Genomic DNA, 27,020 nt, shown 5'->3' with positions numbered 1-27,020 from the left:
TTCCCTTGTTTGGAGAGGGGAGTCGATGGCTGGGACTCCCTGAGCAGAAGAAGACTTGGGGTGCGGTGTGCCAAAGCCCTCGCGAGAGGGTGCCTGGCTTCTGGGGCCCGTCTCATCCAGTGGGCACTGCTGCGAGGCTGACCCCGGGCCAGGCCGGGGCACAGAGCTCAGTGAGGCGCTGGAGGGGGGCTGAGGGAGGGACCTGGCCACCAAGGGTCCCCCAGGGCTTGTGCTCTAGGCTGGGTCTGCCCACACAAAGGGGGACTCAGAGGCACATCAGAGTCTTTTCAGCGCCCCGGATTTTTAGCAGTGTCTCCCAGGGATGGGAGAGAAGTCCCCTGAGGGTGATATTTTGCAGAGAGACAGAGAAAGCAGGCACACAGCGCGTTCAGGGCCAGCGTCAGGGCTCCATTTGATCAGGTCAGCATTTATTGGTAGGAAGCGGTAACATTTACAACTGGTCCTCAGGCAGAAACCGGGAGGGTCTACACCCGCGGCCGCCCACGCGCGCCGAGCCCTCCCGGGGAGAGAGCAGCTCCTCCAGTGCACTGAGAATAAACCCCCGACCCACCAGAGGCCCTGAGCTTCTCTCTCTGCCTCATTCCAGGTCTCAGTCGAGGGCCCGCGGGCTCCCTGAGGAAAGGGGGCTTTCATAACCGGTGGGCAACCTGGCCAGGCCTTGGCCTGGGCCGGCCTCCGCACGTCGTCGTTCTGCCTTCATTCTGGGAAGTGGGGTGCGCTTGGCCCCTGCTTGAGCAGCGCTGGGAGCTAAACTACAGCACTTTTCAGAAACACAGGGAACATTTACACAGGAGAGGGCTCCTCAAGCCAGCGTGCACTCACAAATCTAGCATTTCCTAAGGAACCCTCGGGCAGAAAAGGGAAGGAGCAGGATAGGGCAAAACCTCAAAGCCACTTGGTTTCTCCAACACATAAGCGAGCAAATACCGAGCCCCCCAAATACCTCACAGAGACCAACCACACAGTCACTTCTACCTAAAAAAAGGGGGGAAATGTCCGAATCGCTGGAGAGTTTCTGGAAATCAAGCACCCACAAAGAGAAACCCCACTGCGGTCGCACAGCAGAGCGGTCAGGCCGGCACGCCGGGTCAGTCTCCTTTGGGGCATTTCTCCTTGCTCATCTTTTTCATTTTCATCCTACGATTCTGGAACCAGATTTTGACCTGTCTCTCTGTGAGGTTTAGAATCCTTGCCACCTCGTAGCGCCGGTCCCGGGTGAGGTACATGTTGAAGAGGAATTCCTTCTCCAGCTCAAGCGTCTGGTATTTGGTGTAGGGACAGCGCTTTTTCCGGGTGGAGCGAGCGTGAATCCAGTTTGCTGCGGGGTTGTCTACGAAGAAGGGGGTTTGGAGAAGGGGAGCGAGGGGCGGAGGGGAGGCAGGGAGAGATGACAGGGTGGGGGAGAGAGGTCGTTAAATTAATTTCACCAAGGATGGCCGCTTTTCACAACTTGGGGGGAATTATCATAAAAACCCCTAATGCCCGCGCTCTGTTTACCGTACAAACCGGGCGCCCAGGGTAGGTGGTTATGGGAAGCTTTTTTATGCATGCGTGTTGCTCGCCCAGGCTAGGGTAGGCGTCTAGACGTTTTTATAGGTTAGTAAAACTATCAGTTTTGCACATTCGAGCCTTACAGGTTTCAGCAATAAATCAGGGGGCAATTTCTTTTGCACTTACTTGGGTCAAGTTGCTGCTGCGGCGGCTGCGGCTGCTGCTTCTCCTCCTCCTTCAGCGGGCAGCCCGGGCTCGGGTGGTCGCTGCAAGTCGAGGGCTCCGACGAGCCGCCTGCCCCGGACCCGGACCCGATCCCCGCCCCGGGCCCGGTTCCCCCAGCCGCAGCTGCCACCTTGTCCCGTAGGAACGAGTTGCAGGAGAACTCGGGGCCGCCACTCCCCTGGGACTCCCGGGCCGCGGAGCACTCAGTCCGTTTGGAGGAAGAAGACGAGGAAGTGGAGGAGGAGGTGGAGGTGGCGGCAGCGGCAGGGGTCGGGGCTGCTCCGGTTTCAGGCTTAATCCCGTAGTGGCGCCCGTTGGGTGGGCCGCTGGGGCCGGGGCCGGGGCCGGGGCTGGGACCAGGGCCCGGGCCACCGCCGCCTCCGCCTCCCCCTCCGCCACCGCTACCGCCGCCGCCCGCGCCGCCCGGGAAGCCGGGCAGCGGCTCCATCCAGGAGCGCATGTAGCGGCCGGGCTCGGAGGCGGCGGCGGCCAGGGGCGGCGGGGGCACGTACGAGTGGTAGAGGCCACTCATCGCCGCCGCCGGGGGCTGGGCCGGCACCGCGGACCACGAGGCGGAGAACACGGCCGATTTGGGGGCAAAACTACACGAGGCAAACTCGGCGGCAGCAGCGGCCGGGCTGTCGGCCACACCTGCGGGCCTGCCCTGCGCGCTGGGCCCCGGCGGTCCGAAGCGCGCGGCGAACACCTCGTCGCCCTCATGGCCTATGAGCGAGTCCACGTAGTAGTTGCTGAGGGTGCCACTGGAGGACATTTTGAGGCGCCGTGCGCTCCCACCCAAGGTTACACTGCCCGCCGCGGCGCCGCTCCCCGCCGGCGCCCGAGCCGCCGACTAGTTCGCAGGCTCCAGCCTCCACCATTGGTCGCGCGGCCCACGTGATCATATTTACCAATACCGGGAGTAAATCAGTCCGCTAAACTGGGGGCTGCTGTGATTTAAAAAAAAAAAAAATCATCAACATAAGCGCCGCAATTAGAGCCCGCGGGCTCCGGCCCGTGCGCCGGGGCTCGGCCCGGCCTGGCCCGGCCTGCCCGGCGGCGGCTGGGACCACACGCACGAGCGCGGCCGGAGGAGGCGCTGGGGACTATTTGTTCGCCTTCTCTTGTCGCCCTCGGTCTTGCAGTTTGGACCCTGGCGCTGCTGCCCCAGTGCCTGGGCTCCGGGCTACCGGCCGCGCGCCCTGGGCGCCCCGAGTGCTTGGCCAGAGCCGAGGGCAGTCGGGGGCGCGCAGGGCCGGGTGCGGGCCCGAGGCAGGCCGACCTTCTGAGGCGGCCCCCTGGCGCCCGAGGGGAGTTCTTCTCGCTGTGGCTCTCTCCTACCCAAAGCCACCCCCTCCCTACACATACCCACACACACGCTCGCTCACAGCTTGTCGTGTTGTTTAAAACAGGTGGAAGACCTCTGTAATGATATTATGCCTTTCAATAAAAATTTTATGAGGTGTATTTGATTATAGATTAATGTGTCCCTAATAAAACGGACGGATGGAGCAGCTCGGAAGGCCCCCTCCCCCTGCCACACTCACACACGCCCGCGCAGCCACACACACCCCGACGTGAGGCTGAGCACACGACACGGCCCGAGGGGCGAGCTGGGGCGGCCTGGCCCGCGGGCTGGGCGCGGCGGCGGCCGCGGCCAGGGCTTCTGTCTGCCCTCGGAAGGGCTGGCGGGCTGGCGAGTCGGCACCGTGCGGACAGTGGCGGCCAGGGTGCCTTGTCTTCTCCGGGGCTGCGGGAAAGACCCTGGAAGAGAACAGGCCATAAGGCAGGACCCAAAGGCTAGCGCGGGCCCGCTCCCGCCCGCCGCCCCGACCCTGCCTCCAAGACGCCAGCAGGACTCGCATCTCCCTGCGCAGGTCCGCTTGGCCTGGTCCCCACTTGGAGGTCTCCAAGTGGATTCCGGAGACGTCTTAAAAACGGCCTGGTCCTTGGGCTACTCTCTTCTGATTTTTTTTTTTTTTTTTTTTTTGCCTCCAGAAGTAAGGCTGGGTAGCCTTGAATCTGAGGGAAATGCCCATTGTCACTCCCAAATCCATGGTACAAAGCCTCGGAAGCCGGCTGGGAGCCAAGACAAAAGCGGCCCGGGCAGCGGAGGATGTATTCCTCGCTCTACAAGTTGCCCAGCGCACCCTTGGAGGGCTCCCAGCCCACCTCGAGCCCCGGAAAGGAAGGGGGGAAATGGCTACTTATGGCCTGATTGATTGCCTTTGCCAATGGCTTTCTGATTTCGTTCCAGAGGAGCTGCCTTTGCCTGTAGCACGGGTTTTCCTCCGAGACATGGCCCCCTGTCAACAACTAATGGCGCTCCCCACATCGCGGGGAACGCGCGAAGTTAAATTTGCCCTCCTTCTCCTGCCCGACCAATGGACGTCTGGGCTACTCTATCCCAGTGTCCCAACTTGGCACTGATTCTGAGCCATCCCTCTCCCACCCCTAGGAAATGACTCCCCTAAAGGGTTCTGTCTTGGAATTGGGGAAAGTTCTTGGTTTTCAAGAGAAGTTTAAAACTCTGAATGAATGGCAGGTCTCCCGAAGACTCCTTGGGTGAGAGCTCTAAGGCTTAGATCCCCTAAATACATTGTTTTCAGGAAAAATGAAAAGGAGGTGTTTTGTGAAGCTGCTGGAAGCAGTTGGAGACCCTTTGAAACTGCAGCACAACCTGGGGTAACGAATTCTCTGTCGGCTCTTTTCCCCAAGGCCTCTCCTCCCTTCTCCCTGGCAGGACTAGATGAGTCTGGACTCTTGGGCTGAGGATCCCACAGTACATGTGTGCATGCTAGTGAAAGCTGGCTGAAGTTTTCCGAGGCTTGGCAGCAGCTGGAACATTACACTTCATGGGAAGTCATGTTCATTTGCAAATTCTCTTTCAGTCACCCTTTGTACATTTTCCTTCTTCCCAGATACAGTGGCTCCAACCAGCATTTTGTAATTAAATAGAGGGAGGATTAACTGGGAAAAATCTTTTCTTCCTTTAAAAAAATTTCATGTGGGCCACTAAAAGGTAATGACTGAGCATAAAATCCTTCCACAAGGAAACCAAGGCAAAGTGGGATGGGAAAACTCACCCATCCTTGACTTCTCTGTGGCCTGGCTGTCTTGCGCTTGGGATGGGGGTGGGAGTGAGGGAAAGGAGTGGGGGAGAATTGGATCCGCTGTAATGCTAAGCTGCTGCTTGTCCTTGCTCCTGTAACAGAGGCCCGGCGGCTTCCAGGTGGGCAAGACTGGTCTCAAGCCAGCCCCTGACGATGGTACGCCTGCCAGAAATCACCAAGACCCCACTGAAAGCATTAAAAATAACAAAACCAAAGAGAGGAAGAGACATAAGCAGGGAGCTTTGAGGAAAAAGCAGCTTGGGCACAGGCTTACTTACCAGGCTCCGGCTAGAGGGAAGTTAACACTCACTGAGAATTCAATTATGTTACTATGATGGGGGTAGGAGGGGAGAGGGCTCCCCTTCTTCGCAATTATGAAAACAGCACACCCAGGCTGGATTATCACTTCCCCCACCACTGCCAAATTTCAGCACCCTAGGCCTCCTCCAGCTTCTCTCTCCCATTTCCCCTTCCCTGCTCTCTCTCGCCCCCTCAACTGCCCCAAACAAGCAGTTTAACAGGAAGATAATCTCACCAAAGACTTTCATTTCCACCGTAACACATTTCAGAAAGCAGAGGGAGCGAACTCGTTTCCAGAGTTTATTGCATTATACATGCGACCAGAACATGCACAGAGAGGACAGGTTGCTGTTGCACTTCTACCAAACCACAGATGCACCACAAGGGAAAGGCTACAAGGCATAAGTCGTCAATATTCCATCTCACCAAGGACAATTGCTAAATTCATTTGCAAAAAGATACATTGTAATGTGCTTTTTTAGTCCCCCTCCCCCCAAAGCTTGTGGGTTTTCTTAATTTTTTTTTAAATATATATGTAATTTAAGTACTTTTAAGTACTGGATGTATTCAAAACGCCATGAGCTCATGGACTAACCACACACACAGACCTTTTGTGTTAGGAAAAACATGAAAAAGTCACATTGCTGGATGGATGAATGGATTGATGGGTGCTCTACAGTTCCAATAAGTTAAGACTCAAATGAAAATGCGCAGTAATAGTTACCCTGCATTACGATGAAAAAATAATAAATTACACGTGCTAGTTTTTTAATATATATATATATACTCAGGGATTACAGATCACTTGCAGCACGAACAGAATGACCCCAAAGTCACATTCTAGCAGGAAAAAAACAAAACAAAACAAAAAACAAAGAGCAATGAAGGTTTTGTTTCCGCCTTCCCAGTCCTCCAGCACTCGGCCCTGGAACGCGGTGCCCCCTCTCCGATCTCGGCCTCTGACGGGCCTCGGACCTAAGAGAAGGTGAGGTTGGCGGTCAGTTCTCGGATTCGGTTCTCTCGGCTCATCTTCTTGAGTTTCATTCGGCGGTTTTGAAACCAAATCTTGACCTGCCTGTCGGTGAGGTTAACGCTCTTACTGATCTCTAGGCGGCGCTCGCGGGTGAGGTACATATTGAACAAGAACTCTTTTTCTAATTCCAGCGTTTGGTGCTTAGTGTAAGGGCACCTCTTCTTTCTGCCACTCTTTGCAGTGAGCCAATTGCTGGTTGGAGTATCAGACTTGATTTCCTCTAACAAAATTAAAGGGAGAAGAAGAAAAAAAATCAAGAATTTTTTTTTCTCTCAGTCTGTTCAAATGTACCCTTGGCCATGACCCCGCTGGCAGCCAGGCTGCTTTGGGAAATGCTGGTATTAAACATTGCTCACATGAGGTGGGCCCTGGAAGGTATTTGTCATTGATGCCAGATTAGTTTAAATGCCCAAAATGACACGATGGGCGGGTACTCTCGCCCTCTGTGTCAGGATTCTCTCTCTCTCAACTTTCTGACCTGCACAAAACATTGATACAACAGCAAACTTTCAGGATCTCCCCAGCAACATTCTAAGTGGTCAGCTCATAACAGGGCTGGAGTGGAAGAAGCAAACCTGGACAAGCCTACCAACCCCATTGCTGCCTCAGGTCCCCAAGTCCGCCACTTCTTCCCCACTTCTCCTAGGCAGGCAGGAAGCTCCACAATGAGGTCTGTAGGTGACCATTTTCTTTCAAAAGATAACAGACGAACCCAGTACACCTTCTCCACCTTGCCTGGAAATTTCCTGAATTCTCATGTCTTCTTGCCCTCACACAAAAGCATTCTCCCAGAAATGTAGCCCCTTACTGTGGCCCACCTCTGGGCACGGGTGGGAGGAAAGGCTCAGGGACAGGGTTCCTTCACAAAAAGCCAGAGCCCCTGGCTCTTTGCCTTAGCCCAGCCCTAAGGCTGGCCCTGCCGGTGGGCCATGCAGATTCCATTCTCCCCAGTTCAGCCTTTGCCCCATTTGCAAATGGATTGCAGAGCTTGCGGCACTTTCCCCAGACAAAGCCCAGGTTACCTAGCCCTGCCGAGGCAGGCAGCCCTGTTCCCTGGCCCAAGCGCCAACCGGCCCAGCCATCTCCTTCCCCTTGCCGCTCCCAAGCTCGCACGATGCGGGGTGCGTACACTTGAACACGAACACGGTGCCTTGGACCACCTTAAAATCATCACTGGATGAAAGGCAAGGCTGGGACTGCAAATCTGAGCAGGAGAAAGGAGGTTCTGGGGCCGTGTTTACCAGCCGCAGGTCTCATTTGTGCTCTTTTGTTGCATTTCAGGTCTAGCTCAGGAAAAATAAACCCGGCAAGCCCTTCCTCTGCCCCGGCGCCATCAGCATGGGGCCAGGACTAGCCAGGAGGGTCAGGGCAGCGGGGGAGAAGCAGGGACCACCTCGGGACTGAGACTGTCCCTCTAAAAGCCAGGAGAAGCAGCACCTGCTAGTTGGCCCGCCTCGGCTGCCCAGGCTCGGCACTGGGCACCCAGGCGCGCTCCCTCTCTGCCGGGTTCCCAGGCTGCACGCCCCGCTGGGGTGGCAACTCTGCTCATACCGACCTTTGCTTTCCTTCTCCTGTACTTCGGGACTGGACACGGAGACCTCAGCCAGGCAGCTCCTCTCTTCCGGAAGGCCGCCCTTGGCCTCGGGGCTCTCCACCTGGGAGACTTTGGTGGACTCCTGGCCGCTCGAAGGCTCGTTCATCTTCTTTTCCATCTGCAGCTGGGCAGCCGAGAGCTGCGGCTTGGCCGCGCCGCGAGGGTTGAGCTGGAGCATGACTGTGGAGCTGCCTTCGGGGCTGTTATTGTACTCTTGGGTTTTCCCGGTGGCGTACGTCTGACTCAGTCTAAAATATCCAGGGACAGGAACCTCAGGGTTCTCAACGGGACAGGACTCAGGGACCAGCCTCTGGTACGAAGGGACCTCGGCAGAAATGAGTTTGTTGCGCTTATCAGAATACATGCAGCAATTGGATTCTTCCTTAATGTTGGTGGTGAAGGAGCAAGTAGGGACTTGCTGTGTAACAGGTTGCTCTATTCGACAAGATCTGTTCGGGTCTGTCCAACTGTCTACTTGAGGTATATAAGGATGCACATTCATACCCATATTTTGGTGGTTCACTTCTCTTTTGGCCAGAGACGGGAGTAGTCCACAGGTTTGCATTCCATAGGTCCCCATGTCTGCGCTAGGTGGTGGCATGTACATGCTGGCGCTGCTCGAATAAAAACTGTCACTCCTGCAGGCACTGATCAAGGAATCTACTAAAAAAGTATTAGCAGCAGGAGAGCTGTTGGGAAAGGACATTTTGGGGAGGAATTTGAAGAAGAGAGATTGTGTCCTTTGTAGGCTGACATCTCTAGGAAAACATTCCCCGTGTAATTGTGGATGCCTCTGCCGACCACATGACAACCAAGCCAATGAGATTTGAAAATGGCCTTGAGCCGCAGCCTCCTCGCAGGTCACGTGCTCCAGAGCCCGGCCGGCCGGCCGCGTAAGCACGGACAACAGCGACATCTACTACGCGCCCGCGATAGTGCGCGCTGGAGACAACCGGCCCAGCACTCTCAGCCACTCGCCAGCCTCCCTGGGGCTTGCTCGGCCCGCCTGCCCCACTCGCGTCCCCCGCTCCGGCCTCTGGAAGGAAAGGCTCGGCCAGAAGGGCCTCCGGGAGGACACGCGCGGGGAGGGAAACCGGAGCGCCGTGGTGCCAGCACACAGAAGCATTCCCCGCACACACCAAGGCAGAACGCGCCCGAGAGGGCCGGGGCCCGGGCAGGGGGTGGGGGCCCAGGCTGGTTAGTTTTGTCCTGGGCAGCCTGGGAAGGTGAGTCGGATTCCTCGGGCTCTAAGACGTCCCACTCCAGGGGGCCACAGGAAAGATCTCTGGGGCATAGACGCGGCTAAGGTATCCTGGGGAGCGGAGGCGCGAAGGGCCGCGAGGGCCGAGAGGCCAAGGAGCTGGCCGACCCCGGAGCCCCGAGGACCGGCCTGGCTACGGCGCTGTCCTCTCCCTCGGCCCTCCCGCCCCGGCTCCCGACCCCTCCGCGTCCCGATGGGCTACCCGATCTTTCCGCTCTCCGAGGAACCACACCCCGACCTCTGCGGGCCGGCCGCTGGGAGCTTTCAGCCCGGAGACAATCCCTCGCCAACAATTCACTATCCGCGAAAGCGTCCCTTCGGTTCCCAGCCGGAGAACTAAACCGAGGTTTTCTTCCCCCACACACCCTGATAATAGAGGGCAAAAAGGAAGGAAGGAAGAGAAAGAAAAGATTTTTTTCCAGGAAAAGGGAAAACTCTCGCTCTCAGACTCCAGAAGTTTTAGAAAACTGACTGAGCCAAGCAGAAGAGAGAGAGACGCAAAGGTGTCATTTGGTTCTTCTGCAAAGAAAAATATGTTTTCCTTTTATGGATTTTGTAAAAGCATTGGTTTCTGACAAGTGCAAGGTACAAAAGGTTGTGGAATTTATTAATACATATTAAGAAGAATCAGGGCGATCAATAAAATTCTCATCTACATTCTTGGGCTACTTGGTAATTTTCTTGCTTCTGAAGGTTTTTAAAGAGTTATACCCGCTGTTGCCACACACGGGAAGATATTTTATTAACAAATCAATCGAGACTTTGTAAAGGATAAGATTAATAGTTAAGATTTAGCATAATGGCGTTCGCTTTATGAATTATTGAAAATTATACTATTGATTTTTCCCCTTCGCTACTAACCAAGAAGGTCAATTTTTGTTTTAACACAAATCGTCAAATATTAAAAGCTATACTTTTGTCAGAAGTTGAGTTTTATAGTTTTGGACAATTCCTAAAATGATTTGACAAGGTTTTGCTTTGGTAAGGGGAGGGAGGAAAAAGGAGGTGGGGGAATCTTAGCCCTCTGCTTCCTCTGGTGAGGAAAGTCCTATAAAAAGGATTTGGTCTGGGGTTGTGGTCGAGCTCATTAAAGAACAACCACCATCACCGCCATGGAAACTCAGTTTTATGAGAAACTTGTCCAACAACTTCCTCCCTCGTTCTCTGGTTGCTGGCGGGTGAGCGGCTTTTGGAAGCCCCGGCCTCGGGGCAGCAGCAGGGAGCTTTAACCTTGATTTCCAAAGGCTTGCCCTGGGCGAGGGGCTGGCCAGGACGCTGGAGCCATCCTCCGACTTCCTGGATCCCCTTCCTTGCATCCGAGAGAGGAAAAGGGCCCCGGAAACTGTGATCGTGAACCAGTTCTCTATCCGGAAAGGCATCCGTGTTTTCTTCTCCTCACACTCGCCCTGTCATGGGCTGGCCTTGGATTTCAGGCCCAGAGACTGAACTTGTGGGCAAATTGGGTTTCTGCCTCAGCAGAACATTTCTCTGGAGCCCGATGCTCATGAAAGCGCCTCAGCATTCTGGGGGACCTAGTAGCCGGCTCGCTCCTTCACAAAAACCCTCTCCAACAAACCCTTTGTCCCCCTCCCCAAAAGGAATCTCCCCTGGCCTGGTGAAACGGGCGTGGGACATTACTTTCGGCCTTGGGACCGCTTCGCCTGTCCCCTCGCAGTGCTCTCGCCCAAACAATAACCCCTTTTAAAAACTCCACGGTGGCAATGAGACAGACCTTTTAAACCTTTATGCAGCTGTTCAAATACAACATCATTGTCAGGTTAAAAGCCTGGCGCCTCTAACTGCTCTGGCTGCAGGATGCCGCCCGGCCAAGCTGGTGGTTTAAACATTACCTTTCCGCAGGGGTGGCAGTTTTTAAGCTTGGGGGGGGGGGGGGCAGTGAGGAGGGCAGAAAAAAATCCCAACTTTGGACTCTAGTCTGCTACAGTCCTGTTTAAAGCTAACAGCCACTGACCAGCACCCCGAAAATTGCTTTCTTATAAGGCGGAGATCATGATCCCAGCCATAGCTAAGAGTGCCCAAGGCTGGACAAAGTGCCCGCTGCACGGGCTCGCGGCAGGCGCCCTGACGCCAGCCTGGCGCTCCAGCACTGTCGTCCTTTACATCTCGGCCAGGGGAGCTGCCGGGATCTCGGTTGTCCAATTCTCCCTATCCACTCGCGAGACAAAACTGTTTAATCTAATCGGGAATTTTATGCCCATCAAATGCCCTTTCATAATCTTTATTTATACATGAAGAAAACATCCAGGCTAAAAACCAGCGATTCCTCTCAGAGTGGGCAGGTCTGCAGTGAGCCTGGACAGGCAGGAGCTGCCTTCCTAATTTGGGGGCCTTTCTGTTTCAGCTCCGATGTCTTCAAGCTCAAAGTCACTTCCACATTGGATTTGGTTTTAAATAGGTCTTCCTCGCTCACAGGAAAGAAAATGTTTCAGATATAATTTCGAATCTATTATCACAAAATTCTATTTTATTCTTTTTCAAATTTCTGCCTTCAGACTAGCTCCTTGAGGCCAGAGACTGCCAATATTTCAGGGAGGTTTTATCACAAAAATTGAGAAAAACAGAAATAATACTAGAGAATGATCTGGGCTGGGGAGGATGGGAAGTTTGCCTAAGACCCTAAGGCTAAGGTGAAGCAAATGGAATGAAAAGGCAGTGACTTTCAAGGCCTGCCTTTATTTTGCTTAAGTATTTAATGTAGCTGCATAGCTGCTGTTTTCGATCATCTTTAGATCAGTTGGAGCAGTTACCATTAATAATAAATCAATATTGCACCATAAAAGAGATGAATATCCATATTTGTACCAAGACATTCTTCTCCCCCACACAGTTCTTTCTAGATAAAAATTAAAAGGGTTGCTTTAGCAAGAAATTAGCATTTGTAATCAAGAAGTGGCTTGCATCTGCACTCTTCTGTCACTGGGAAGAAGAACAGCAGCCCTGGGGCTCCGGGTTCACCCTGAATTTGGGCCCTACGTGGCCTCAGGGCTATGCCACTCTTTGGGGGCAGAGTAGATGGGGACAAATTTTAAAAGCTACTTCCCTAGGGTGCCCCTCTGGGTTGCACTGTGCACCTCCCAGCCAATGTGAAAAAAAAAACCAAGAAGGCAAATGGGGAGGCTGGGGAAGCCACCACAAACGCATGAGGGGTGTCTGGAGACAGACAGAAGGGCCGGCGCAGCCTCTTTTGGTTGCAGACACAAAAGACTCCTACTTCCTGCATTTTCCCTCCACTTCGGGATCTGAAAACTCAGCGACTCAAGATACATGGCCACACTCTACCAGCCCGACGCAGCCCTAACGATCAGGTGGAGTCGGGTCTTCAGCCCCTAGAAGTCCTGGTCCAATCCCCCAGCCTTTTTCCGGTCCCTCTTGGGCGCTGCCAGGAGGAAAGGAGCTGCAGACCGCTGAGCACCGGTGATCTGCGGGAGGCTGCCAGCCAAAGCCAAGGGCCCCCTCCCCCGCAAGGCCACCGGCGCTCCCGCTGGAGCCGCCTAAAGAGGAACACAACATTTCGGGTGGAGGGTTCTTACCCCACGTGGACTGAGGCCGGGGTTAGGCCCCGGGAAATGTCGCTTCACAATAGCAAAGCTGGACCCGCGGTCAGACAGGCGGGAGCCGGGGGTGCCCGTGGGGAACACCCACGCCTCTGGCTGGCGCCTCGCGGGGGGGCTCCTGGCGCCCCAGCCTCCGCTGAAGCCGATGCCAGCTCCCAGGGGTGGACCCAGGGCCTTTGGTCCAGGGCCTGGAGGGAGAAGACAGAAACACAGGAGCCGACGGGGCCAGGACTAATTCCGGGGGTTGTGTGAGCTTCACAATGAACTTCGATGAAGAAGGGACAGCCACCCTCCCTTAGAACGGCCCTCCCTTTTGGAGCCTCCCTTTTGGACCACGGATGGTGACACAGGCCATCCCCAATGTCAGGGGCTTTGCAAAGGTTGGGGGGGGGGGCCGCGAGGAGGGCATGAGGCGAGATACTTCCAAGAGCTAGTGCCCAAATCAAACTCCGCGCTCAAGGCCAGCAAGCGGCTTGGAAGGGTGGCCGAGGTTCTGTCAAATGCAAAGCCCGTTTGCTTCAAATGCATTCCCCATTCCACGACGCCTTGGAGTATAAACGATTCGCGGACAGCCCGCCGCTTCCCTCAGGCGCCATCAGCCCAGCCTGGCCCAGGCGCCCCAACTCCTAGTCCTTCCTGCCTGCGCCTCCTGATCGCTACCGGTAGCCCCGGGCACCAGGCACAACCTGGGGCGGGGGGAGTCCGTCGCCCAGAACGACCCCCTTACGTTGTCCCGACGCAGTCTCATTTTTCCTGAGAGTACACTCAGCTAAGTTGCCAGTGCCTAGATCTGTCTTAAACAAAAGCCTTTTAATCATCGCAGGCGGTCGGAGAACGCGCAAGGCGGACGCGGTTTTGGGGAGGGGGTGGTCCTACCCTCTTATCACTCTCCACATTCAAACCAACAAGAAAATTGATTTCCACTAATTTAATTAACTCGCAGTGTCATGACCCATTTTGAAATAGACATATTTGTCTTTTAAAAATCTCTCCTCGACACCATCGAATTATACCAAGGAATTTTTCCAGCAGCTTTATCTTTAAGGAGACAACGACTAGGTGATCGCTTGTTTCAGGAATCTGGGTAGCTCTCTTTTCTCCGTCTTTACACAACTTCCCAAGCCTCATGGCTGCTTAGAACAAACAAACAGCAAACACACACTGTATCGGCCGCGTGTTTCTAGCGGGCTGAGATTGCCTATTAGAACCCAGTATTGGAAAGATACGGTACCGCGGCCCCTCCGCCAAACGCGGCTTCTGGAACGTGAGCACGCCCCCGTGTGGCTCTGCAAGGCCATGCAAACGGGAAATGGTATCTCGGTTCGGCTTGCCTACGGTGGTGGACATACAAGCTTGCTACATTTAGACGCAGTTAAAAAAAAAAAAGATAGATGGAGAGAGAAAGAAAAAAAACCAGTTTTAAGCTCCTGGAATAATCATATTACTAAGACACTGACATTTTAACGGATGCCCAGAATTCCAAACAAAGGAATCCCTTTCCGAACGAAATTATTCAATTGTAATCTTTGTTTCTATTGCATCTTTCGCCAAAGGTTGAGGGACGCTTTTGAAAACAATATAAATTTATCTTCTTTTGTTCCATGCCATAGAAAGTGCAATAATTTGACAGGGTGACTTTTTCCCCCCAAATATAACGAAGGTGTAAGTCCGAATGGAACTTCATCTTTCAGATGCCTGCTTTTAAAACCGCGGCTCTTCATTAGAGCAAAAGGGACTGCTATCTACAACCCCTCCCCCTAAAAAACCACTCCAGCGTTTCCTAGTTGTATTAAAAGCATGCTGGTAGACATTTTAATCTAACTAGTATTTTAAAAAGAAGTCAATTGCTATTGAATTACACAAATGTTTGAAGGGAAATTAAGGTTATTGATCCTGAAATTAGGAATTTGCTTAGATTTATGGTGAGCCCAGATATGATTCTGTGTGGTCATAAATGTGTGTGGGGGTCTGGATGTGTGTGAGCATGTGTGTGTGAGAGTGGGTGGTGGCTGAATATCACAGAAGAACCTTAAGGTGCCTAATTATTCAGAAAGGTTAAAGGTGATGACCTTGACATTTTGGAAGTTCAAAGGCATACACTTATGCACTTATGTTTTTCTTTCCCCCAAAAAGCTTTGGCAATTAAAAAACTTTTGCATTTGGAAGTGCATGTCTCCTTGGAATGGATGTATGGAGTGCTGCACATCTTATGAATTTATTTTTTTGACTTTGGGCTGATGAGAGGTTAAGAGTCATAAGATTCACTTTACTCTTTTCAGAGAAAGAGAAGCTTTTCTCACTCCTGCAGTTTATTGCACATTGCGGAAATCTCTTCTGGGCCCACCAGAAGGTGTATAATATAACCCAATTAAGCTGTTTAGAACTTAGGCTTTTATGGTGTTGTCTAGACAGTTCAAGGTTTTGTAAACAGCCTGGCCTGGCCCAGCAACATAAAGTGCAGTGCAGCCCCCATCACATTCTTTAACTTGAAGCGATAAATGTGGTGAGAAGTGGGTCTGCAGCCCCAGGCCCTATTCCAGAGAGGGGGGCTTACCTTCCCTGCTCCAGGCCCGCTGTGACATTAGCAAGGATCCCAAGCGCCCTCCACTCACTGATAACTTCCTTTTAGCAAACTTTTTTTTTTTTAATGAAGGGCTCTAATGTTGGTTTCTTCTTTTAAGCGACCCAGGCTCCTTGACACCTTCTTAAGAGTGAATTTGGATTTCCTAACCAGTTTTTTAAAATGGTTTTTGTCTTTTCAGAAATTCCAAGTTCACTAGACTGGAGGGGGTGGGGCAAGAGTCTGCTTCTTAGATTCCTGCTGCCCCAGCTTCATCGCCTGGAGAAGGCAGCAGCAGTATGGCTGGGTCACATCCTCAATTCAGAAATTCATCCCTAAAGTGATTTTAAAAATCAGTGTAGCCCACAGGGGGGTGGGAGGGAACGACTCATATTTTAGCAGAATTAAAAAGCATTTCGCTTGATTTTCAGTTGCATGGAGGAGAAGGTTCTGGCAACTAAAATATCCTAATCAGACACTAAACTTCTTCAAAGAGGAAAATTCATACAGTGTATTGAAGCTGTAACCTCCATTTTACTAGAAACCATTTATTCACACAAAAGATAGGGACTCATGTCTTGATAAGACAGATCAAAGGTACATTGCCCAGAGTTTGAATAATCTGCATTTACCAAGGGGAAAAGACGGGGTCCCTTAAACTCAGAACAAAAATAAGCGCCTTCCAGCCTGATGGCCTAACTCTCTATAGATCCCACATCGTCCCCACGGGGACTCGGAGAGACGGAGGGAGAACAACAGCACATTGGCGGTAAAATTGTAAAGGGACGTTTGCATTTACCATTTTCCCCTTATTAGGATCCGTTCGGCCAAGTCCCTGGCCTCGTCCGCAGGCGGCAGTGGTCGCTGGGAGGTCCCGAGTTGACCGTGGGAAGGAATCGTGGAGTTCCACAGAGGAGAGACGTCATTTAAACCCAAAGACATTGGGCCTGCCTAGAGCAGGCTGGTGGGGAGGAGGGTGAGTGAGTGGGGCTCTGGGGAGAGGGGTGCTTCGTGGAGCTCTCAAAATAAGGGGTTTCCAGTGAAATACTGCAGACGGTCTCTGTTCAGTTTCTTTTCTTTCATCCTGCGATTCTGGAACCAGATTTTGACTTGCCGGTCAGTGAGGTTGAGCATCCGAGAGAGTTGGAGTCTTTTCTCTTTGTTTATGTACACGTTAAAGAAAAACTCGCGTTCCAGTTCGCGGATCTGGTACTTGGTGTAGGGACAGCGCTTTTTCCGGGACCTCTGGGGGGCCACTGCAAGGCAAGGAGACCAAGGGGTGAGAGAGGCCGCTGCCTGCCCACCCCCGCCCGTCCGCCCTGCCCGCGCGAGGGCCAGGCCTCGGCCCGCTGGGGACGTCCCCTGCCGCCACTGAAAGGCCCTGCCTGCGTCGTGGGGATGAAATATGGGCGGGCACAGGAGAGAGTGCGGGCGTGGACCTGTGCTCACGCCCGGGCACACAAACACACACACACACAGCCTGGCACCGAGGTAGGGAAGCAGGGGGCGCGGCAGGCTCTGAGCTGGAACCCAAAGGGAGAGAAACAGGAGCGCGCCGGGGCATCTGCTCGACTCCAGCCAGCAGCGCGTCAGCCAGCGGCTTGGATAAAGTCCAGTTTAAGAATCAAACTCCCCCCACCCCCACCCTCCCTCCCTTAAAAGCAGGACGCTCGAGTGTCCACACTCACATATTGACTTGAAATCTCTCCTCTCTCCCTTCATGGTCTCTGGGACCTCGCCCCCCCCCCCCCAAACTGGGAAAAGCTCTCTGCAGCGATTAATGTCCTCCTCGAAGTCTACCTTAAGCCCACCTAAATTGGTTTCCTATCGTAAACACGCTTTACAACGGCTGGGGAAATCTTATAGGATGTATAAACCCCTTCGAACGCTTATAAAGTAGCACATAAAACGGCGCAAGCAGAGGGAGGCCCCCGCCTCCCCCGCCCCCCCGCGCCCACGGCCCCTGGCCCAGCCGCCCACCCCGCGCCCGGTGCCTACCTGCGCCGCCGCTCTTCTCAGCCCCCGCCTCCCCCGGGGGCCCCTCGCCGTCGCCGCCGCTTTCTGCCGCCCCCTTGGGCTCTGAGCCGGGGGTCGCCTTGGCGCAGGGACTGCCCCCGCCGCCACCGGCCCCCGTCTTGGGGTCGCCCTTGTCGGCAGCGCCCTCGGGCTGAGGAGGCGCGGGCGGCGGAGGGGGCTGCGGCCCGGCGAACGGGGGCCCGGGTGCAGCCTCGTAGAACTGGTCGAAGCCCTGCGGCAGGATGCCGTTGCGGCCCACGGCGCTGTAGAAGTTGGAGGCGGCGCCCGCGGGGCCGTGAGGCGGCCCGGGCGCGGCGCACACCGGCTCGGGCGCCTTGAAGAGCACGTCCGGCCGGCGGCCCGCGGGCGGGAGCAGCTCCCGCTGCATGGCCGCCTCCTCGGCCGCCGCCGCCGCCGCCGCCGCCGCCGCCGCTGCCGCGTAGTAGGGAGCGTAGCCCCCGGCGCCGCCGCTGCCGCCCCCTCCGGGGCCGCCCCCGCCGCCGCCGCCCCCCGCGCCGCCGCCGCCGCCGCGGTACGGCCACTTGGCGCGCTCCAGGCCGTAGTCGCGGAAGGCCACTTCGCGCACGGGCTGGACGTGCGGCGCCAGGTTGGAAGAGTAGGGGAAAGTCATCTGGCAGGACGACGGTTGCGACAGGAACGACGGCTTGCTGGCGAAGTCCGACGGGGCCACATAGTAGGCGCAGCCGGGCAGGTACATGCTGGCTGCGCTCGGGCCGCACTCGTCAAAGTCGTTCATGGCTCCGTGGCGTGCGCGCCGGCGAGCCCCGGGCCGCTCCCCGAGCCGCCAACCTGAGCCATCGATTGCACAAGAGGCTTGGGCCAGGATCAACTAAGCAAAAATCCCCACCGGGCGCTGACGTGCAATTCATCTTGATTGATTCTGGTGGTAATTATGTCACGTGACGCCATGGAGAGAAATGTCCTTATATCTATATCAGCGCTCGCCAACACGCCCCAGGACGGCTCCTGGCGCCGAGACACGCGCGTGCTGGGGGCGGATCGGCCTCCCTCTTCAGCCAGCTCTCCCTGGGCGCCCTCTGACCAGGCTGCGCCGCAGGCCGGTCACCTGTGCGCCGCCAGCGGCTGCCACTGCTGGGTGCATCTGCCACCGCCCAGCTGGGCCGCCCGCCCGCGCCCGCCCGCGCCGCTTTAAGTACGCGGACCGAGGCCGGCGGGGAGGAGGAGGGAGGGGGAGGAAGGGGGAGGAAGGGGGAAGGGAAAGAAGCAGAGAGCGGAGGGGGGAGACCCAGCCCGGGGCACAGGGGACTAGGTGTGAGGGTGTGAGGTTCCCACCCCCCACACCCCTTCCTGCAGCCGCTCCCTCCCCCGCGATGCCGCTACCCTCTGCAGCTTGCCCGCTGGGAGCTTGTTGCTTCTTGTTCAAGGGGCTTAATTGCGCCGCTCTCGGGGGCGCAAGAAGCCCTGATTTACATATTTCTCTGCCCGGCTTGTTCACCGCGGAGTAACTTGGCTCCCGCCACTCCTGACCCCAGGAGCGGGAGTGCAAGCTTTGGAAAACCCACGCCAAAACCATACCAGGAGCTGATCCGGGCCAGGGCCTCAGTGCCCACTTGGCCTGTCTCCTTCTCTCCTCTCTCTGTTCTCGTCTCTCTTTCTCCTTCCTTCGTCTCTCTTAAGCATCTTCTGTCCTCTCACTCCCCTCTCGTTTCCTCTTTCCTTCCTCCTTCCTCTTACTTTTCTCCTCTCCTTTCCTCTGATCTTCTCTCCCTTCCCCTAGCTGTGTGTCACCGTATCTGTCTCTCTCCCTGTCGCCTCTCTGCCTTTCTCTCCCAGTGCTAATGCAAGGAGAGAGGTCAGCCAGGGGAGACGCCCCGTGGCCCTCTAGAAGCTGGGGGGTCTGGTGAACAAAAGGATCTGGAGTCCTACTCTCAGGCTGCTTGGGCTCCCGCTCCCCCTTAACTAGACACAAACCACCGGCGCCTCCGCCCTCCTCACCATCTCTGCTTTCTGGCCTGGACTGGGACCAGCCCGCCTCACATCCAGCCCCTTCCCTGCTTCGGAGCCTCGCCAAGGCCTACACATCCGCGCCGCATCTCCCCGAGGCTCCTGTGGTGCCTTTGGGCCGGCGCGGTCACTGCGGCCCCCTGGGAGGTCCGTTGGCTCTGAGGAGGGGCTCTCAGGGGCTCTTGCCTCCTTGCTCAAGGCCTTCTGCGCCACTTGGCCCTGAGGGCCCCCCATCCACTCGCCCCAAGGCCTCACTCTCCTCGGCGGCCGGCCACCGCGTCCCTCTTTCCTAGCCCAGGGGTCCAGGCGAGGCCTGGGCTCCCACCTCCGGGACAGCCAGCGCTTTCCAAAGGTAAAATCTGTCTTAGAAAGAAGCTCCCCAAACCCAAATCCAAGAACCAAGGGCAGGAAGCTGCCCCTCTCCCCAGGATTCCTCTGCCCAGGCAATCCCAGCTCTGGTCCTGGGCCTCTGCCCTACGCCCAGGGCAGGCGGCGCAGGCTGTGAAGCGGGTTCCCTCCCTGGCCCCGGCTGCCGCAGTGCCCGTGCGGTGAGCTCTGCCCACCACGCCGACAGACAGAGAAAAGGCGGGTGATCAGAGCTCATATCTATTTTCTGGCCGATGTCCCCCCCCCCTTTTTCTCCTCCCTCCCTTTCTCCCTCCCACTCTCGCTCCTCTGCCCCCCTCCCACCTCTGCTTCCCTCCGAACGCTGCGCAAACAGGTCGGTGGCGACTGGAGGGCAAGGAGCCTCCCTCCCACCCAGAACTGCCCATCCTTGTATGCACCTTTCTCGAAACTGGCACCCTCGCCCAGATTCCAGCTCACCCCCTTCTCAGCCCAGACCGCCAGTACACTTATCTGCCTCGCCATCTCCATCCCCGGCCCAAGCCTCTCCCTCCCGAGCTCGTGGTCGACGCCCCTAGATCTCTCTCCTAAAATGGCTCCCCGGACGCTACATACTGGCCCTGCGGCAGCTCAGGACCCAGGGCAGCGGCGGCGGGGCCCCCAGCTCGGTCTTTATGTGTCTGGGGGTGCGCAAAATTCTCACACTTTCTCTCTGCACAGGGTGGGGCGCAGGCTCCCAAAGTGGAGCCTCCTGACCGCTGAAGAGGGAAATGGGGAGGACGAACCATTCAAGTTCAACGACATGGCGACGGCGGCTCCCGCTGGAGCCGCGCTTTGGCGGGGGAGGGTGCGCCATCTGCAGCGGCGCGCGGGTGCATAGGAGAAAGGGGCGGCGGACCCTTCTCCGCGCAGTAGCCCGGACCCCCGCCCCCACACCCAGTCCAAGGCTTTCGTTCTGGGCCCAGCCTGCTTCGCCCTTTGGCCCCAGCTCCCTCCTCGATCCTCACCCGGAAACCCAAGGAAAACCGCAGCCTCCCGACCCGCGCGTCCCGCTCGAGAACCTACCGTGAAGACCCCAGCGCTGTGGCCTTGTCCTTCCCTGCGCGGCCCCACTCGAAGCGCAGGGAGCGCATCGGACGCTCCGGGCACAGCCAGCAGCTCCGCGAGTGGTAGCTTTCCGCACAGCGCCCGTACGCGATGCGGTAATTTTGAGCCACCCAAGATAAGACACTAACTTGACCTTAACTTTGTCAGGGCGCCCCTGGTATCTGGAGAACGTGAACAGACACTGTCTGGCAGCTCTCGTAAAAGCTGACTGGGGAAGGGATTCTGAGTCATTTCATTTATTGCCACTACAGTTCTGCAAGAAAGCTTTTCCTCCCTGCCAAACTTTAATTATTTATGCTCTTTTAGGAAACGAAAGAAGAGGAGAAACGCAGGCAAAACACCCAGAGCCAGTCCCTTCCCTGCAGAGCCTTCGGAATAGGCTCCTGAAGTCAAGTGACTGGAGAACAAAAATGTGGGGAGATCACCTTTGTCCAAGGACGATCGGATAGGCGCCGACCCCCCCCCCCCCGCCACTAAGGGGGGGGTGGATGCAGCTGGGAGAGGCGGAGTGAAGGGGCACCCCCCCCAGACATGAATATTTACAACGGTTCTGGATTTCTCCTCCACCCGCTGGTCTTCCGGAAGCCTCCCCAGCCCGCCTCCCTTGGGGAGAGCCCCCAGGCCTTAAAAGAGTCCCCCGTCGGCCTCTGAGCTTGCAGCCGATTGAATGCCAGACGAAGCTGTTTTTTTCTCGTTTAAAAACCGTTTTCTTGCTTAAGAGGCCTGCCTGAACTGCAGCATTTGTCTTTGTACGAGGAAATGTTGAGCACTCAGATTTCAGCATCATTTCTCTCCGGGCGTTTGTTTCTTACGAATTTCGAATTTCGTCGTGGTTCCAAATCCCTGCCAGGACCTCGGCTAGGAAGGGAGAGAGGACATCGCCGCCTTTGTATTTGTATGGATCAGTAAAAGGGATAGATTTGAAAAAGACTGCTGAAGCCCCAAACGACAGACAGAACTTTACACCTGGAATAATTGCAATCTCTTTGGGGAGTGGTCTCCGTGAATCTCTCCTCCTACCCCACATCCCAGGCTAAAGCAAAAGAACACGATGATTTAATGCTATATGTTGGAAAGAAACAGCCTCTATGTGTTGTGTTAGGGTCTGGGTCTAAGTCCGGTTTTCTGGTCCTTTACCCAGCCCTCCGGGCTTGAGGTCTGAGTGTGGCCTCCGCCTTTGTTAGCTTGTTTTGGGGGAGGCAAACCTCCGCCGACTGTCGCAGAGACTCGGCTCTTGGTCCCACCACTTCCCTGAGCCCCACCAGGTGAGGAAGCATTTCTTGGGATTGGGCCTCTGGCTTCCTTTTTTCCCCGTTGTGTGTTTTTTCAAAGGAGCTCTTTAAAATACATTTTAAAACTACACATCAAATTCGCTTCAGGGAAGGCGAGTTGGAACCATTCAATAGTCAGTATTAGAGATTTAGTGGTTTTGCTAATTCTCTCACTTGCTAAAAGCTAGCAATTCTCTAGTTTCCATCTCTGACCTAGCTGAGACCTGGGGTCTGCAAGAGGACGGTGAATTCAGAGCAGGCCCCAGCTTTCCCAGCCTGAGCTAGAGGCTCTGAAGGCCTAGGGGGTGCAGAAGCCACATTTCCCAAGGGAGCCTGCTGGGCTCCAGGCAGAGGTGCCAGTATGGAGGATTTCCATAGGGCATAGCCTGTTCAAGGGAAGCCTGAGCAAAACACAGTGGGAGAGATGTTTTGTATTGAAATCTGAAGAATTTCTATTTTTATTGAAATCTGAGGAAACTCACATCTTCGCAGCCCCCCAATAACAGCAAGCGTCAGAGTTTAAAAATTTAGGCAAAATGAGGAAATCCCAGCCTGCAACAAGCTGAGGGTTCACTTAATGTGTGAGATACACTCACATCTGCTCGTGGTTCCACTCACCCTGGATGTTTCATACACATTTTGTTCATAGGCTTTTATATACCATTTCCTGACTGACTTGGAAGCCATTTTCTCATTTAATGAACAGTCAAGAAACACCCGCAGTGAAACCACAACCAGAAAAGAGAAATGAATTTGGTGGCCTGAAAAACATTAAGGGGGAATCCAAAACGTTTTGAAAAATCAACATCAGTCCCTTGGCTGGGACCTGGATATTTATTTCCACCCAAAACATTTCTATGTGTCTGATATATACAAGCTGTTGTTTTTGACAAAATCAAAACAAAAGGAAACATGCACAACAACTATTAGATAGCAGAGAAAATGCAGTTAGTATAAACATCAACTGAGACCAGTTGGGCTGAGACTCAGGGCTCCCTGTGAGGTGCCCACTCCAGAGCTAGGGCCTGGTCCTCCAATGAAAATAAGTCACTGGACTTTGGGAAGGAGTCTTCAATTCTCTGGCTGTCGTACATCTTGCTAGGAGTTGGGGGGGGGCGCTACTTCTCAGAAGGAGAGGGAGAAGAGGCAGGGATGGTAGGTAGAAGGAGCTTGGAGGGGCCCTTGGGTTCACTGATGTTAAGGTAGGACACCCCAGCACACCCAGAACAACTCCATCTGGCATTCAGGAACCCCAGCCTCCACAAAGCAAGCTCCAGGGCAGGGCCCAGGGTCTCAAAGACTTCTCTGGGGCAGGCCAGACAGGGCCTTAGAAAGGGCACAGTGGCTGGGCCCCTGGAGGAGTTTGCGGGTGGTGGAGAGGGTGAAGAGAGGGGAACTTCTGCTCCTCTCTACTTATCAAGAGCAGCGACCAGGAGCTGAGGGTCTGAGGGGGCTCCTTCCTCATCCCCTGACTTGTGGAGGAGATTTCATCTCTCCCTGCAGTGACCCATTATGGTAATTCAAGAAAGAAAGACATGTCGTCTTCCACACCTCTACTCACCAAGACAGGAAAGCCTTATTTACAGTTGGAATGTAGGACCCCCCCCCCCCTCGGCTCACTCCCTTCTCTACCCCCTGGATATTTTTCCTTCCTCCTAGTGCAACCTAGCTTCAAAGGAGACTAGCAGTTCTTCTCACCAGAACTCAGCTCTGGGGGTCCAGTTACAGAGTGCAGGGCTCTGGCCTAGGCATGTGTAAGGAGCTGGGAGAAGTAGGGAATTTTACCAGTCCTCTCTGGAGATTGCAGTTTGCTGTGGAGCCCCAGCCTACCTAGTCCCATCCACGAGAAGGAAGTATCCAGTCCATTCCGCCCAGCTGGAGGGGCCAGCTCATTCTGAACTCAGAGGTGTCTCTGGAGTTTGTCCTGCCACCCTGTCCTTCCCCTCTGCTTTCCTCCCAAAATCTAAAGGTCTAGGCTGGCTTTTGTCCTCCCTAACCAGCCAGGGCAGAGAGGAGGGGGAATGGTGCCATCTTTCCTTCTTCCAGAGTTGACACTCTGGCTTTGCCACAAGAAGCTTTGGATGCAAAGAGACACAATTGTGCCCTCAGCCCTTTCCACTACGCCCAGGAGGCCTTCTTAAATTCAATTCCACTCTGAGTTAGGCCCTTGCTAAATACAGGAGGGCTGGGGAGAAGGAAAAAGGGAAACTAACCAGGTGGAAGGTGAAATTCAACTATGAGGGAGCTACAGCGAGGCCCAGTGTAAATATCCCAGCCAAGGGCTAGAACAGGTGACCCCTACTCGGGAAAACTCAAGGCCAAGGTTGTGTTGCAACCTTCTCATGCCCCTCTGAAAAAGGCGAAAGCGTAAAGGCCCAACTGGCCAGGTCTCCAAGTCTGCTGGCTTCTGGGGCTGCATACTGAGCGGGAGGGTACCTGGGAACAGCGGAGAAGAAGGGGAAGGAAAAGCCCCAGTTTCAGCTCTTCCTCCACGCCAGGCCTTGGCTCAAAAAGGCAGATCCGGACCCGCGGGGCGGTGGCCACCCTCCGGGCTAGTATAGCGCCAGCGCCTGCTCGCGCAGCACCACGCGCTTCTTCTTCATACGCCGGTTCTGGAACCAAATTTTGACCTGCTGGTCGCTGAGGTTAAGCCTGTTGGACAATTCCTTGCGCTTCTGCCGGTTGATGAATTCGTTGAGGAGGAATTCGTTCTCCAGCTCCGCAATCTGCTGCTTGGTGTAGGGTTTCCGCTTCTTGCGGGCTCTCCCCGGGGCCGCCCCCCACGGCAGGCCTGCAACACAGCCCCAACCCAAGTCAGCCTGGCCTGCTCCCTGTTGCCTGCCCACCCAGGCGGCTCCCTCCCCCTACACACTCTCCCCTGCACCCCACCTCCCATCCCGGCTCAAACTGGCCCGGGGAGCGTGGCCACCGTTTACCGTCCGGCAGCGAAGGTCGCAAGCAAGAGGTGACGCCCGCCGCCTGCACTGTCATGTTCAAGTTGAGCGGGCCCTTGGCGTCGTCCTTGAAGCCGGCGGCGCACGGGGTCCCTTCGAGCAGGGCTGCAGAGCCCGGCGCAGCACGGCCCACACCCACGTAGTCGTACTTGGCCGCTTTGAGAGCAGCGGCCGCGGGGGCCAGGCTAGACTCGGGGACGAAGGAGGGCCTGGCACGGCCACGCTCCTCTGGCCCGGCGGCCGCGTCTGGCGTATAAAACTTGGCCTGCTCTTCGGGTCCGTCCTTGGCGCCCAGAGGCTGCAAGCCAAGAGGCCCAGAGCCAGCCAGGTAGGGCTGTGAGAAGCTGCCGAAGGCGGTGGCACCGGCAGGCTGCGCTGGGGCGCAGGAGGCGGGCGTGGTGGCCCAGGGCAGCGCGCCGCGCGGGTATGAGATGGGGGGAAGCGCGGCCAACTGGCCGCCATTCGGCCGCAGGTTGGAGAAGTAGAAGGAGTCGGGCGACTGCAGATTCAGGAGCGAGCCCACATAGCCCGCTCTGTAGAGACTGCGCTCACACATCTCCAACAAAGGGCTTCGGCTCCGCTCGCAGCAGTATTTAGTTACAACCGGGAATAAGAGGACAGGCTCAGACGATTGGACGAAACTTTGCCTGCAGGTTCTTCAAAGCCGGTCATTTCAGCACCGCCTACATCCCCCGACCCGTTTTCCCCCCCTTCAGGGTATTATGATAACACCCTCAATATTCGATGGCGAAGGACGAGGCTGCCAGGCAGAGCCAAGGCATGTTGAGTGAAGGTGAGGCCTCTGTGAGTTTCCCCCCCCCCCCCCCCCCCCCCCGGCTTCAGCAGTTGGGGGCATGGGCATCGGGGGCCTTTGCCAGGAGTGTCCCTTGGGACCCTTCTTGGTCTTGATTGGCCTCTTGTTCCCGTTTTCTGCCAGCTACCTGGGCCAGACTTGCTTCTGCCAGCTTTAAGTTGAAGCTGAGGCCTTCTTCAGTACCACACACCCCTTGGCTCGTCTGGAGATCCTGCGATTTGGCCGGGCCACCACCTCTGTCCCTAGGCCTGAGCAATGCTATTTTTACCCCATCCCTCCCCACCCAGTCCTTCTGGAGAGGACTCTGCATGAGTGATCTAGCGGCAAAGACCCACGCTCTGAGCCCTGGGTCCCAGGCTGCAGGCACAGTTTGCTGCCGGTGGAGAAATGCACCACAAACTCTGCCCAAGTTTGGCCTCCAGGAAGGAGGCTTCACACCATTCCTGGTCTGCTCCTCCATGGCCAAGCCCTCTGCTCCTAGGGAAGTCGCCATCCAGGTCCATGGAGTATGCTGGCCTGGGGACGGGGCAGCTCCTTTGGCGAATCGTGACCAAAGGCTACATTCCTTTTATCGCCAGGAGTCACCTTGGCGACTACATCCTGCAAACCAGAACGCCAAACTTCATCCACTCCGTGGTGGACAGAGCAGGACGAGCTCCCTGGACCTGGTGTGGAAGGACAGAAGAGCCAGAGCCACCCAGCTGGGAACAGCGGGGGCACACCGAGGCAGCCGCTAGCAGCGTTCCTCCTCCGCTCGGCGCCTCCAGGAGCGCCGGCCGCTGGCGAGTTCGGGGGTCTGGAGAATAGGGAGGCGGGCCGAGCAGCACCGCCTTGCCCGGAGCAATGTGGCAGCCCCCGCCACAAGCCCTCCGGTCTAGTCTGACCCAAGGACTAGGGGTCCTCCTCTCCTGCCTCTGGCCGCAAGACCCGCAGCGTCCCCGTGACTGGCGCCCGCCCCAGCCTGCAGCCCGCCTCGCGGTCCCCGAGCCAAGCTGGAATTGGTTAGACCGCCAGCTCCAGCACGGAGACCACACAGGCGCCGCCGGAGGGCAAGGCTGACCACCGCGCTGCGACTTTATTGTGTGAGTTATGGCGACCAATTGGGCGGCTCTGGGGAACGCAATCGGCCTCGTCCTCACGCTCTAGGGAGGGGGTAGGGGGTGGAGGTGGGCAAGTCTGGGGATCCTCAGGGCTCTGTCAGTTTTCTTAGGAGCTCAGACATAGAGAGACGCACTCCACTCCCCGTCCTTTCATGGGGGTTGTACGCACAAGCTGCAACCTCAGTTCCTAGGGACTTAGGAGACGCAGGCTCTCATTTTGGGAAACTCCCTGTTTCCGAGGAGCTGCAGCCTCTCCA

At 55.9% G+C, this 27,020-nt stretch overlaps 4 protein-coding genes across 4 annotated transcripts; all 4 read right to left on the bottom strand.

The window, feature by feature from the left end:
- Positions 1-400: 400 nt before the first annotated feature.
- Positions 401-16,108, bottom strand: HOXD9 (homeobox D9). The gene is made up of 3 exons (XM_014834067.3): positions 15,970-16,108; positions 1,699-3,498; positions 401-1,351 (listed from the first exon to the last, which is right to left on the bottom strand). Exons 2-3 carry the CDS (start codon positions 2,507-2,509, stop codon positions 1,110-1,112), a joined length of 1,053 nt encoding a protein of 350 aa, XP_014689553.1. The 5' UTR covers positions 2,510-3,498; positions 15,970-16,108; the 3' UTR covers positions 401-1,109.
- HOXD10 (homeobox D10) lies at positions 5,923-13,837 on the bottom strand. The gene is made up of 2 exons (XM_014834066.3): positions 7,736-13,837; positions 5,923-6,400 (listed from the first exon to the last, which is right to left on the bottom strand). The coding sequence occupies exons 1-2, from the start codon at positions 8,688-8,690 to the stop codon at positions 6,123-6,125; spliced, it is 1,233 nt and encodes a 410-aa protein (XP_014689552.1). The 5' UTR covers positions 8,691-13,837; the 3' UTR covers positions 5,923-6,122.
- A 72-nt stretch (positions 16,109-16,180) lies between the features above and the next one.
- Positions 16,181-19,776, bottom strand: HOXD11 (homeobox D11). Its single transcript, XM_044768672.2, has 2 exons — positions 17,169-19,776; positions 16,181-16,426 (listed from the first exon to the last, which is right to left on the bottom strand). The coding sequence occupies exons 1-2, from the start codon at positions 17,941-17,943 to the stop codon at positions 16,191-16,193; spliced, it is 1,011 nt and encodes a 336-aa protein (XP_044624607.1). The 5' UTR covers positions 17,944-19,776; the 3' UTR covers positions 16,181-16,190.
- Positions 19,777-22,378: 2,602 nt separating this feature from the next.
- On the bottom strand, positions 22,379-25,636 carry HOXD12 (homeobox D12). The gene is made up of 2 exons (XM_014834036.3): positions 24,832-25,636; positions 22,379-24,686 (listed from the first exon to the last, which is right to left on the bottom strand). Exons 1-2 carry the CDS (start codon positions 25,403-25,405, stop codon positions 24,448-24,450), a joined length of 813 nt encoding a protein of 270 aa, XP_014689522.1. The 5' UTR covers positions 25,406-25,636; the 3' UTR covers positions 22,379-24,447.
- Between the last annotated feature and the right edge of the window lie 1,384 nt (positions 25,637-27,020).

The sequence above is a fragment of the Equus asinus genome, chromosome 4 (genome assembly GCF_041296235.1).
Source record: "Equus asinus isolate D_3611 breed Donkey chromosome 4, EquAss-T2T_v2, whole genome shotgun sequence".
Taxonomy (NCBI): Eukaryota; Metazoa; Chordata; class Mammalia; order Perissodactyla; family Equidae; genus Equus; species Equus asinus.
Note: the sequence above shows the minus strand (reverse complement) of the source record. Positions and strands in the feature narration are given on the sequence as shown.

What these genes read in the sequence shown, in the direction of transcription:
- HOXD9 (XM_014834067.3), bottom strand. Translation starts at nt 2,509, where the DNA reads ATGTCCTCCAGTGGCACCCTCAGCAACTACTACGTGGACTCGCTCATA. An exon ending in GCAGCAGCAACTTGACCCAA is followed by an intron (nt 1,352 to 1,698) that starts GTAAGTGCAAAA and finishes CCTTCTTCGTAG; the next exon opens with ACAACCCCGCAGCAAACTGG.
- HOXD10 (XM_014834066.3), bottom strand. Translation starts at nt 8,690, where the DNA reads ATGTCGCTGTTGTCCGTGCTTACGCGGCCGGCCGGCCGGGCTCTGGAG. An exon ending in ACAGGAGAAGGAAAGCAAAG is followed by an intron (nt 6,401 to 7,735) that starts GTCGGTATGAGC and finishes TAATTTTGTTAG; the next exon opens with AGGAAATCAAGTCTGATACT.
- HOXD11 (XM_044768672.2), bottom strand. Translation starts at nt 17,943, where the DNA reads ATGAACGACTTTGACGAGTGCGGCCCGAGCGCAGCCAGCATGTACCTG. An exon ending in TGAGAAGAGCGGCGGCGCAG is followed by an intron (nt 16,427 to 17,168) that starts GTAGGCACCGGG and finishes CTTGCCTTGCAG; the next exon opens with TGGCCCCCCAGAGGTCCCGG.
- HOXD12 (XM_014834036.3), bottom strand. Translation starts at nt 25,405, where the DNA reads ATGTGTGAGCGCAGTCTCTACAGAGCGGGCTATGTGGGCTCGCTCCTG. An exon ending in GCGACCTTCGCTGCCGGACG is followed by an intron (nt 24,687 to 24,831) that starts GTAAACGGTGGC and finishes GCTGTGTTGCAG; the next exon opens with GCCTGCCGTGGGGGGCGGCC.